Consider the following 13,079-nt stretch of genomic DNA (forward strand, 5'->3'; position numbering starts at 1 on the left):
CCTACCCTCACGAAGAGAATGCCCGCAGACCACCCACGCCCGGCGGCCGGCCGTAGCGATTCCCTAGGCACTCTAGGGACAGGCCGAGAGATGCGCGGCGACCCCACATCCGGTTGAGAACGAGGGCGAAGCGAAAAAACGTCACGCAGACACGCATCCCACCGACCAATCGGCGTTTCCAGCCCACCGACCCGCAAACGCTTCTCTTTGGAAACACGCTCCGTAGCTCGGTGGTGGCACGCGATACCAAAATAACCAAAAATCGGTCTGCCGGCGTGCGTGTCACCGGTTCTGCCTTAAATGTTTGGTTTTTTTTGTCTTGGTAGTTGCCGTAATATTTAACGTACTAAAATTCACTTTCACACATCTACTAAGCTATATAGGCCATGTGTGCACAGTTGCTTGGGCAACGCTGGTAACCCGCCCGGCGTCATGGCGTCGGTCGGTCAGCGTTTGCTGGGCTTTGGCGACGCTTCTTTTTCGGAAACGGATCAGGATGCGAATTCGGCGTTGACGGAGCTGGACAAAGGTTGGCACATTGTCACACATAGTACGGAGCAGCTGTGCGCCAAGTGCCACTGCTTTTGTGGTGCGAGGTGCTCGCCTGTAGTGCACTGCGCACCGCGGTTTCTCAATCGGGTTGTGTGCGGGGCCGAATAGCTTCGGTGTTTTTGATTGCTCTGGCATGGAAAATTCAGGTGTAGGGACGGAGTGCACCGACTGAACCCCCGTGTGTGCAGGCCTGCGTTCGGGCCGGCTCGGGGAGCAATGCGAGACGATCGTGCGGTTTCCGCGCCTCTTCGAGAAGTACCCGTTCCCGATTCTCATCAACTCGGCGTGCCTGAAGCTGGCCGAGGTGTTCCGGGTCGGGTGAGTAGTGGACGCCGCGGCCTCTGCACGGCGCCTGCTATAGTTTCTTCTTTTGTGGGGGCGCAGGAGCAACTTCCTTCGGATGCTGGTGCTGAAGGTGGTGCAGCAGAGTGAGCGGCACCTGGACAAGGTGCTCAACATCGACGAGTTCGTGCGCCGCATCTTCTCCGTCATGTACAGCAACGACCCGGTGGCCCGGGCGCTCACTCTCCGGACGCTGGGCAGCATCGCCGCCATCGTGGCCGAGCGCAAGGATCTGCACCATAGCATCCGCAGCAGCCTCGAGTCGCACGACGCCGTCGAGCAGGAGGCGGCCATCTTTGCGGCGGCCCGCTTCGCCGCACAGTCCAAGGCCTTTGCGGCCAACATGTGCGCCCGCATCGGGCAGATGATCCAGGTGAGGCGCTGCCCGCTTGCCGGTGCCTTCCTTGTCCAGAGGGCGTACAGAGAAAAGTGGCAAATACCCGTCGGTAATACTTGGGTTTCATTATTGTGCTTCATTTCTACTGTGCAGGGAAGGAGAAGCATATCGCACGAACAAGTGCAGAACTACGCTAGTCTTATCTGGTGCTATGACATGCTCATTAGATTGTTAGTGTACTGACGAGAACACTGACCCTGTTTTCCTTCATGGAATGAAGTTGAAAGTACTGCACTTGTACAGCCGCCCACAAACTTAACACCAATGGCGGAATGTGTGGCCGCCACCAAGGGGTAGTCATTGGTGCGAGATAATACTCTCGGTATGTTTACAGTGGCTGATGATAGCTTGTGCACAGCATGCTTTGAGTGCAATTTGTGATTCCTACGATAAGAAAACTGCAAAGAGCGTTGCCGGGGCCATGGAGGCCGCATCGGCGAGCAAAAAATGCAGAAACGCCCCCGTGACGAGCGCAGTGTCCATGCGGCGATCAGGCACAAGTGAAAAAGCAGTCAAAGCTAGCTGCGCACCAGCTATCGCCAGCCACCATGAACTTGCCGAGAGCATAATCTCACACCCGATGACTATCACTTCGTGGCACTGACGGCAGTCATTCGTGTTAAAGGGGCTGCGAAACCCTGCTTGAACGGATGCCAGCTATACCGCAGATGAATTCTTTGTCACACAGATGCTGACTCAAAAAGAATTACAGGAATCCATACATAGGAACGTGAGTTATTCAGTGAAGAAATTTCAAAATGCAAGCAAACAAAATGCTGCCCTCAACGCGATTTTCGCGCAAATCCCCATTCCTATTTCACTCTCCCAACGACGACATGGGGCGGGACCAATCAAAACAGCCTATCTGAGCACGTGACGGAAGTTTGCACACCATGGTTGCCTAATCACTGTAACTCGTTCTTGCCAAGGCTGGTAGCATCGTTTTCATGGTTACAACAACCACGTGAATGCCCAGCTGACCCAGCAATGCATCTTCGTCATGTCAACGGCACAGAAGGGAATACTGATCAGTGATGTTCCCTGACTTATGGATTCGAACGTGATCCAAATTGGATTTTACACTCGAGTGCGAGATACTGTAACGGATTGACGGCCTGCGCAAGATGGTAAATACATTTAGCACGCCGCAACAGCTACTGATGGCCCGCACCTGTGTACTTGCGCCAGTAGTTCTCTCATATTTCTGTATGTCCTTTTCACATTTGCTGTTTTCACATTCGTGCCACGGGTTGGGGTGGTCTTAGTTGTTTTTTTTCAGTTTTTATTTCTTCTTAGTTTTAGTGATTTTATGTGAATTATCTGTTTTACCCTGGCCTGCCTATATACAGATCAGTTTTAGCCTTTATGTTGCCTTTTGCAAGTTTCATTCACTATCACCGTTGCGTTTTCATTGTTTGTGCCCACCTTTTAGATATTTCTTCGGGTTTACATCATATATACATCATTCTTGAATCTTCACTACTGCACCCCAGCCTTGTCGCTTTAATAACGCTATGCCTTGTTGTAACATGTGGCTTTTTTAAGTGTTTCATTATCACACTTTGATGCGACTGCAACTGTAGGCGGCACCAGCGGCGCAAGTCAATGAGAATGGAAGATAAAATCTTGTATAAATACGTCCTTTCTGAAGTAAAATTCAGTTGCAAGTCTAGCGTTTGTCCTCTCTAGATTCTTTTTGTGTACGTCTACCTTGTGCGCTAGCCACTACGTTAATTACCTTTTGGGTGTCGGCGGGTTGTCATGACGATGAGCCATCTAATGCTTTCGCATTAATTACAAAAGTAAAGGAACGTTATTTAACGGAAATCTGTGTTGCCAGGGGGATTGTGGAGCATACTTCGTTCATTTTCTTTGTGGAAAATAAGTGTACTCTGCCTGCTGCAAGAAAATCTGTGCTTGTAACTATGCAATTCTTGCCATTGTCAACCCAAATTGTGAAGTAGTATCGGGAAAGGCCCACTTTCTGAGTTGAGGATATAGTGCCCAATTTTTATTCGTGCATAAATTTATAAAGAACCCCCCCCCCCCCCCCCCCCCCCCCGCCGCCTCAAAGGAATAAAGAGCACTGATTACTGTGTGGGATAATTTTGCTGGGACCTGAACTGATGGCATGGCTTTGCTTACCATGTCAGAGAGCCTCCAGTGTGTTACAGAGCAGTGCATTTCAAGCAAACACCTGCTTTAGTCTGGTGTGCCTTGTGGAGGTTTTCTCTTATTGAGGTTTGATTTGAGCCTGAATGTCTTCGGCAATTTGTTGTGAATGTATTGGCATTTTATTTATTCAATTATGAATACTGAAATTTTGATATAAGATCATAGCAGGTGGGAATGTACTTCTGCCAAAGTACAAAAATACAGGCGCATAAAAAACAAAACAGATGCATATGTACAGGCTCAGCGAAGAGAATGCCGTAGCAACCTAATTAACTATAGTCAGTTTAAATGCTTTTCAAATAAATAAAATGACTTCTGCATCGCCACTTCATCAGTGAGACTGTTCTAGTTAGTGATGGTCCTTGGAAAATTAGGGCACTTAAAGCAATTAACCCACGAGTATAATGGTGTCGTTGGAAGAGAGTGGCGATTTCTAGTATGATGCCCCGTGGAATAAGGAAAGATAATGGAGGTGTGCACATTATAATGACGATAGTTAGCTGAAAGAAAAATTTCAACTGACGTCTGATTTGTATTGGAGACAGACGGTCAGTGATGTGTTGCATTGTTTCTGGAAGTGAGAGAGAGAGCATGGTGCCCTCCGTGATGCAGGGCTTGGCCACCCCGGTGGACACCAAGCTGCGGCTGCTGGGTGTGCTGGAGGGACTGCACCAGGACGCCCCCACGGCCGCCCTGGTGCGGGACGAGTGCCTGCACCGGCTGCTGCCCCGCTACCCGTCCCAGCGGCTGGTGCAGGCCACCCTGCGGGTGCTCACCCGACTGGCCGCCGCCACTGTCACCCACATCCCCAGTCAGGTGAGCAGGCCTCCTGGGGGTTGCTCCTGCATTCCATTTTTTTTAAATTTTGTGTTTACAGTACCACACTGCATGGTTACAGGGTAGCTTTGCAGCAGGGGGCCCAAAAATTGAAGCTCCTGTTAGGTCACTCTGTGACCAAATAAATGGCGTGTACGTCCTATCATATGTTCGAAAGATTTACCGTATTTCTTCGATTCTAAACATCCCCTGTTTTCATGATCGTGATGCACAAAGTGAGGGGGGGTGCTTAGGTTCGAACAATCTAAAATGACTCCCCTCCCCCTCCTTCTTTTCGCAGCGATATCTCAATGAGACGGGCACGAGAAATAACATTTTATTTGGCAAACATTCAAAACAAAAATAGGTGCATACAGTGAATTCACTGCTTTTGTCTGATACTCAGTCACTCTTACTGCCACTCGAGTCCGTTGCAAGGCTGGAGCCACTGGTCTTAGTATCCCATAGCAGGTCGTCTTCTGTTCCATCGAAGTGGTTTGTAATCAAACACTTCTTAAACGACTTGGCCACAACGTTGACTTGGACCCGCTTCAATGTGTGAGAAATCCCTCTTGCAATGATTGGTGGGGAGGGACTCTTTCTGCAGTTTTCCCGTAGGGGCTCCACACCCACTCTTCATACTCCTGTTGAAGATCAGCTTTATAAGGTTTGTTGACTGAAATGTCGAGGCATTGCAGCGCTAGCATCATGCCACCTGGAATCACAACCAAGTCACAATTGCTGTTCTGAGGCTTGGTCTTTACCTTCAGAGTAAGACGGCCACAAAGCATGTCCAGCAGAAGCATCGACAGTGTGCCTGCAGGTCCGCCGAGCAATGCTCCCAGCCGCTGCTGCCACACAACTTGAAACCAGTGGGACATCAGCTCTGCTGTCATCCACCCTCTTTTCTGGACTCTTATGATGACATCTTTACGGAAACATTCATTTTTTGGCTTTTTTTTTCCTTCTGAGGATGATGTATGGTGGAAGCTTTTGGACATAAGCTGTTATACAGGACATCACTGGGGCACGCTGCTTCTCGTGCTCGGTCGTCTTCACCTTCAGTTCTCGGGCTCCTACTTCATTAACTGTGCGTGCGCTCGGCATGTCATAATGCACTGACGTTTTAGGCAGCATTTCCAATCTGGCCAAACTCGAACCTGTGTTCCGTGTGGAGCTTTATCACATACCGCTGGAAGTGATGAGTTTTTCTTCGTAATTGGCTGGCAGCTTCTGGCATGTTGTTGTTGAACCGCCTGTTCAATTTCATTGAAACTTGTGGGGCAAGTTTACATCGTTGCTGGAACCATCTCTGCCAAATTTTATTATTCCAGAATAAGTACTGTAAAACCTTGTTAATTCAAAGTCGTTCGGACTGCAAAAATTATTCGAATTAACCGGGTTATTGAATTAACCGACCAGAGCAAAAAAATGGACCCAGCCAAAAAATTGAATTGCGTAAACGCGCTTACTGTTACTGGACGGGCTTTGCAATTACTGCCGCCGCATTTTATTTTGGAGTTTTCTGCAGGACGGCATTGCAGTGTGCGTGCAACTCAAAGCAACAAACGTGTAATCACAAGGACAGCAGTCTGAAGCCAATGAAAATAAAAAGCGAAAAAGCGGCATTCCACCCTGCCTCCACATGCATGCTGCCCAATTGCAAGCAGCAAACTGAACTGCAAACGGGCCTGTAGTTTCGGTTTTTGGCGCGATGCACAACCTGGATATTATCAGAATAAAAAGTTAGCCCTCTCACTACCTCCCACTTGTCTGAGGAAGTGACCGCCAGCACGAATGAGCTGGGTAAACGGTGAGCAATTCGAATTTTTTTCTGCGGAACCGATTAGCATACGAATGGATGACATTTTTTGACACAATTGGAGCCCCATGCGTCCTGCCGGGTACAGGCACGGGGCGGGTAGTACTACCTAGCGCTAGTCGAAAGCTGCCTTAGGTCGCAAATAGGTCAGTGCTGCTGTGTTAGGTCAACCGAACCCTCTTGTCACTCAACACTACTCAAAGATCGGTTTTTGTGCTGAGAGTACTGGGGCTGGGGTGCTTCACATATCGAGCATTGACTGGCATTGCTCTGCAGCGCCGCCTCGTGGCTCTTTTTTTTTTTTTCAGGAAAGGAAATGGTGCAGTAACTGTCTCACATATCTCGGCAGTCACCTGAACTGGGCTGTAAGGAAAGGGAGGAAGGAGGGTGTGAAAGAAGAAAGGATGAAAGAGGTGCTGTAGTGGAAGTCTCTGGGATAATTTCGACCACCTGGTGATCTTTAACGTGCACTGACATGGAACAGGGGTGCCTTTTTTGTGTTTCGCCTCGTGCGTCCATGGTCAAGGATGGGTTTGAAGCCAGGTACACCCGCCAGGGGTGAAGCTGGTGAATGTAACTTTCAGTGTGTCACAGAATGAAATCAAGCGTGAAATACAGCCTCCTTGTTAAGCATGTGGCCAATGTTGTGCCTCCTTCCTTGACCCTCCCAGATTGGGACCCTGGTGGAGTACCTGCGGGACGACCCCCGGGAGGGAGTGAAGGCCCAGGCCCTGGACGACCTCTGCCTGCTGGCCACCGAGCAGCCCCACCTGTGGGACACAGACAGTGTGCATGCGCTGGTCCAGTACGCGCTCAGCACGCCCTACCTCAACCTCAAGTGTGGCGCCCTGTCCGTGCTGGTGCTGCTGGCCCAGTCGGTGGCCGTGGACAAGTTTGACCTGCTGCCCGAGGGGCCCGTGCTGCAGCTGTGCCGCGAGGGAATCTTCCACCATCAGGTGCGGTTGGCCTCGGCCTCCATCCGGCTGCTCACCCACCTGGCCATCCACGCTGCCCGCGGTGAGTGTTGGGTCCTGCCTAATGCAGCACTGTCGCATTTAGGTCGTCGTCTCACAAAAGATTTCTTTGTCACAAGATATCGTGATTTGTGTAGAGGGTCGTGGCGTCATTGACATGGCGTGACCACCTATAGACCATTCATAGGGTGCTGCAATATTTAAAAATCTGAGGACCCCCAAAATTTGAAAGTTCGCCCACCCCCAAAAATTGGTTAAGGTGGATTAATGGCTCTGGTTAGTAAATCCCTATATGATAATCCAATGGATGGTACTCAAACATTCCAGATGATGATTATTCATGCATACCTTGTAAGGGCAACGGAACCAGTTCCTACGTTAGTTTTGGCGGCAAAATCGCAAGAAGAACATTAGACATTGTGCACACTGTAGCAGGCAACCTAAAGGCAAATTTTTTAACCCTTTCCCTCCTGCTGACAGGCATAGTCGTCACAAGATTTTGTACCGTTGTAACCAGTGACGACTACAGCTGTCATGAGCAAATATTTCTGACACTAGATGGCCACACTTGTCCATGTCGTGCCATCTGTGTCTCGCCTTTTGTTATATCCCTTCCTCTGACATCCGCCTGGGACACATGGCTGCCTTCTGCCGCATGAGGATGAAAGTGTGTGCAAAAGAAAGTATCTTGACGACTTCTCTTCAGACGACAGCTTTGTAGGGTTTTGCACAGAAGCAGAAAGTAACGCTGCTGCGGGGTTACAGTGCGTTGTCGACCAGTGGATTCCCTCACTTCGCAAACAACCACAGCATGCCATCACGTGGCACAGCTGAAAATTTTGCCTTGCTGCAGCAGTCCACACCTGTTCCAAGGCATTGAACTTGCAGTCCGGCTTGCAGCTGTTTCTTTCTTTGGCGTAATGCATGACAGACATCTTGAATGTAGCTGTGAACGAGTGCCGGATGCTTACCGGACCCAGAGCACAAATGACAATTGACGAAGCACTGCATTAAAAAATTGGCGGTGGTTTAGCTTTGGTTAAACCTGGAGTGACGCGATAGCTACAGCTGGCCGAGTGGAACTTGCTCAGTCGAGTTGCAAAGTCAGTGTTTTGCCGCTCCGTTTTGCTGGCCGTTCCTTCTTCATCTTCGTCTCACTTGACCTGCCGCATGCGCACAGCTGTGGCAGCTCGGTTTCGCCGGCGCGCCGCGCCGCCGGCAGCTGCTCTGCACCACGTGTCCAACCACGTGACAGCGTGGCGGCGCCGTGGCAGCAGGCTCGATATGCTACCGCAATGTAGCTATTGCTACAAAACTAGTAAAACATGCTTGGCAGTTGTCAAATGCGTCAAACAGAGCCAAATAGCAAGCTATGTATAAGCGATGTTGGCTCTTCTATTGGCTACTGACACTCCCTGGAAGCGCTGCCATTCCAAGTGGCAAAGCTGTCACGATAGAAACAGCTTCGATTCCATCAACTGTCGACACTCCCTGAGTGCCAAGTGCGCAGTTGAAAGTAAAAAAGAAAAATTCTTCCAAAAAAGCATGCAGAATGGCTGAATACTGCTAAGCAGAACTATAGAGCAAGCAGAACTGCAACCATGCTGTAGTATCCCCGATATCTCATTTGTTTTGCCTTTATTGTGGTGCTACGCTTTAGTTTTGATTGTAAGTTGACCCCCTACTTCGGATTTTCAAATTAAAAAAATAGGTTGACTTACAGTCGTGTAAATATCGTACGCGCCCTTAAAATGAGCCAGATTCTCGCTGAAATTTTTTTTCCTTAGTGAATCCAAGTCTGGTTGTATTTGCAACATCATTCTTTGCCCGTGTGGGCAAAGGCTCAGTGCCGCCAGACTAGGAAACGGCTGTGGCCATGACATTGATGGAGCTGTTTTTCAACCTGGGCAGTGGACAACTACTGCAACTATCTAGAGTTAGCAGATTCACTGATCAAGCGGAAAACAGATGTTTACGGCACAGCCCGGCCCATGCAGAAGGGTATATCTCCATTCAAGAAACAAAAGCTCCTAAAGAGTGAAATCGTTGCTTACCAGCGTGGTAAGTGTCTTGCAATGCAACGGTAAGACAAGAAGGCAGTGACATTTCTGAGTAACTGTTCATGCTGTGACAATGGAGCAAGTTGTCAACAGAAGCAGTGAAGTTATGTCGAAACCTACAATTGCTTTGTCAGCGGCATGGGTGGTGTGGACAAATGCGATCAGAATTTTTTATATTACCCTTGACACGAGTTGGGATTACAAGAAAATTTTTCGACACCTCATGGATATGGATATTTTCAGTGCCTTTTTTCTGTACCAGAAGTCTGAAGGCAAAGACACTAATCTATTTATGTGTGAAACTTGTGGAAGAATTGTTCCTGTAAAATGGAGGTGAAGAGAAGATGCCAAAGCGAGAAAAACGCTCACGAAGCAACTTGCTGAGATTCCAAGGAAAGCGTTTCCCCAGAAGAATCCCCACCGCCACATGGAAGGAAGCTACAGCCATGGAGAGGCGCATAGGTGCTACGAGTCTGGCAGCAAAGAAGCTTCACAGAAGAAAAATAGTCTTTTTAATGCGCTTGCTTTTAATGCGTCATAATGTCCATTATGGCCAAAGGTGTCCGGCGTTGGTGTGTGAAGTCTCTGTTGGCAGATTGGAGAGAGGGCATCCACTTTTAGGGGAGAGGAGGAAGAGAAGAGAGGGTGGGAAAGAGCGGAGAGGGTACTCACTGCGACTGCTGGACTGGATCCGGAGGGATACGGCTTGTTGCATGGTGGTTGAAGGGGTGGATCACACCACTTGTCTGCTCGCCATATCTGACCAAACCACTTGTTCCTCCACCTGGCAATCAGTAAGGCAGCTGCGAGTCTGCCACAGAGTTGTATCTGGAGACAGATGCATTTCGCTGCTTTTAATGTGATATCATATAGGTTGTCGTCTCACAAGAACCTTCCGGCTTCTTTGCCACGAAATTTTCTGATTGGTCGAGAGAGTTACGGCGTCATCAACACCATGTGACCACAAGCCAACCAACCATAGGGCGGCGCCAAATTTGAAAATCTGAGGACCCCCGAAATTTGCAAGTTGGACCACCCCAGAAGATGGATTAAGGTGGATTATATTGGGTCGGGATGATATAATCCCATACGATAATCCAATGGAAGGTGCTCGAACATTGTTGTAGAAGGTAATGACTCATGCATGCCATATAAAGGCGATGGAACCAGTTCCTACCAGAGTATTGGCATGCAAATGGCATGAACAACTTTAGACACTAATTTAGGCACCACAGTAGGCAACCTAAAGGCTGTTGCATTTTCTTCTTTAGGAATGTGGTTGAGTGAAAAGGCTTGCGCCCCTCCTCCTGCTTAGTGATCACCCGAGGCTGACTGTTTGGGCCTGTGCGCAGAGGACATGCTGGACCTGATGCCAGAGGTGTCGAGTGCCATCGAGACCCTGCTCCTGATCCTGTGCACCCAGGAGGGGGACAGTGATGATGCTAGCCACGCACTCAGGGTGAGCATGACTGGGGGAGACGGAAGTGTGTGCAGCTGCAGACATTGCTCGTCCCTCCTCGGCCACAAACCTATCTGGTATTTACTGCTGGACATGGCAGAGTGGGTGAGGGAACAAACGAGAATTAATGAAATCAGGAAGGAGAAACGTGCATGGTCCAATGGAGGTGATCCTGCGCGAAGGCAGGCACACCAAGTCAGGGGGGTGGATGAGCCGAATCGATCGAGCGAGCGATGAGTGCCTCATTTTTGGTCAGAAAAATGAGCAAGCAAGGGCAGGAAGGCACCAATGCTGTGAGCGCGCAGTTGTGGCCAAACTTCCCTGCAAGTTACCAGCGGACTGCAGCCGGTAACCACGTACAGGGCCTTCCTTTCAGGCAGGGCAGATTACAAGCAGTACCTCTTAATCCTTGGAGCAGTATTACATCAATCTTGTGGAGGACTTTTTTTGCTAGCAACTTATGTTTCTGCTTATGTTTCTACACTGGCAAAAAAAATTTGAGCCATGCAACACTGTCTACACCAGTTTAAGCAGTGTAGGTAAAAAAAAATGGCCCTAATACAATAATAAATTATTTACTGCGCATATATGAATCGTGGAGCACGTATCATGCATCCTGGGGCGTTTTACAACGTTTGAAACAAAGAATATGCCAGCGAAAAATTTGGTGTCTCCACCCCTTTAAACGCAGATGACACAGTTCAAAAACTGCCGACCCCACCCCAAGATTGCGTACGCTACCGAGCGCACGCTGACCACAGTGGGCCTTGCTCTGAGAGAGCGAAGGAATGACACTCTGGATGACACAAACAAGGCATTTATTGCTGCAACAAAAGACGCTAAGGAATCGAGGTCGTCTGACTCACCAGCAACGTTACGAGAGAATGGGCTGGGAAGGGAGTAGCTTTGTGGCTGGACGGTACAAGTTCAAGGGCAAAATGTCCCCTGCCCCCACGAGGCCTTGCCCTGCTGGCGGAGAGCGGAGCACTAGAACATCAATGCGCTTCGAGTTCCCGAGCTGGAGAGAGAGCTGTCTCTCGTGCAATAATTATGCCATCTGTGGCGTTCGTGTCGCTGCGACACCGGTGCCTTCCCTTGTTACTTAAAGTAACTAGAAAGGACACCGTGGGGAAACAAACCCTAAAGGGAACAAAGTGGGCTAGTCCCCACCTCACCTTGTCCATCGACTATTTTTGTAGAGTGCATGCTGGCGCAACACTTCTCGCTTGTTTCCTTGCATGCACTGTGTTATTTTTCAGGGGTTGTGTTCTTTTGCTTGCAATCTCTTTCTGTACCTGTTTCCATTGATTGTCTTGATTTTGAACGTATGTTGCTTTGTTACCCTGTTTTTCAGTCCCTTTCCTCTTCACTGATCTATGAGCTTAGAGGTTATAAGTGTCTTGTGTGAAGTGTGAATATATTTGAGATACATTTGGCACATAGGAAAGGTGAATAATGTAACAGGCATTTTCAAAATAATCTATTTCTTTTAGCACAGAAGGCCATTATATGAAAAAAAAGAGACTGCATGGAAGCTTTGTCGCACTCATAGAAGCTGCATCAACCTTTTGCAAAAAACTGCCATCGGTGACTCATGGCCGCCTGTGAGGTGTACACACCTGCGTGCCCAGTGCCACCTCGCGTCGGGCGTCGGAAAGGGGCAGCCATCTCCATGTGCCTCGTGCTCACGCTGTCGTGCTTGGCAGCTGTGGTCAGCTCAAACTCTTCCTGCGGAAGTCGAGGCAGCCGCGCATCCTCCGATTTGTGTGCACCGCCGTGCCAGTTCCGATGTGTGCCATCACATGGCAGGTACAGATCTGGGAAGCGCAGTCGCACCTGCTTTTATCATCTCCCGCGCACATGTGTAGACTGGCTGCGGAATACATGTGGGGGCTTGGGGCACATGCTTAGGAAGTACAGTCAAACCTGGATATAGCAAACACGGATATTACGAATTATTGGCTATATTGCGCTCTTTGTGAATGTTTTTAACAAATGCATGCAATTTCTACTTTATATATCGTTCGCGGTTGGCTGTGAACCGGATATATCAAACTCCCCAGCGCCAAACTGTGCCCGTTCGGATGGCAGGTGGCAGGCTTCGCCGCATCACACAAGTGACTGATAGTGATACGGCAAGCGTTCGCGCCAAGGTTTGCACTTTTATCTCACACTCCCCAGCTGCGGCATGTAGGGTTGCAGTCCGGCAGTAAGCACACATTCATGCCTCTGGAATTCGTTGACAGCGCCCTGTAAGCAGCAGCGCAGGTGGTTATAAACTTGCAGTAATAATCCTGCGCTCATGTAGGCTGTCGCAGAGGTGGTGAAAACAGCGATAGCTTTCGCTGCGACGTATCGCTTTCCTCCACCCGACAGGACTGTGATGCCGGGAAGAACCTTTCACCAGTGCTCAACCTGCGCTTGTGCTGTGCTGGGAAGCCAACCTAACTGGCGCTCGTTTTTTTTTTTTTTAGGCTTTCGC

General features: G+C 49.3%; 1 protein-coding gene across 3 annotated transcripts in view; it reads left to right on the forward strand.

Annotated features, from left to right (window-relative positions):
• The first annotated feature begins 317 nt into the window (after nucleotides 1–317).
• The window catches only part of defl (Integrator complex subunit 7), an 80,602-nt gene continuing 67,840 nt past the window's right edge, over nucleotides 318–13,079 (forward strand). The window contains exons 1-6 of one of the 3 annotated variants that reach the window (XM_077635353.1): nucleotides 318–529; nucleotides 741–870; nucleotides 937–1,267; nucleotides 4,079–4,282; nucleotides 6,776–7,121; nucleotides 10,491–10,597. In XM_077635353.1, coding sequence (XP_077491479.1) covers nucleotides 433–529; nucleotides 741–870; nucleotides 937–1,267; nucleotides 4,079–4,282; nucleotides 6,776–7,121; nucleotides 10,491–10,597 — 1,215 coding nt within the window. In that variant the 5' untranslated portion in view covers nucleotides 318–432. The remainder of the gene's footprint in view (nucleotides 530–740; nucleotides 871–936; nucleotides 1,268–4,078; nucleotides 4,283–6,775; nucleotides 7,122–10,490; nucleotides 10,598–13,079) is intronic. The other 2 variants (XM_077635352.1, XM_077635354.1) reach the window with 2 other exon arrangements.

Source organism: Amblyomma americanum, chromosome 8, assembly GCF_052857255.1.
Source record: "Amblyomma americanum isolate KBUSLIRL-KWMA chromosome 8, ASM5285725v1, whole genome shotgun sequence".
Taxonomy (NCBI): domain Eukaryota; kingdom Metazoa; phylum Arthropoda; class Arachnida; order Ixodida; family Ixodidae; genus Amblyomma; species Amblyomma americanum.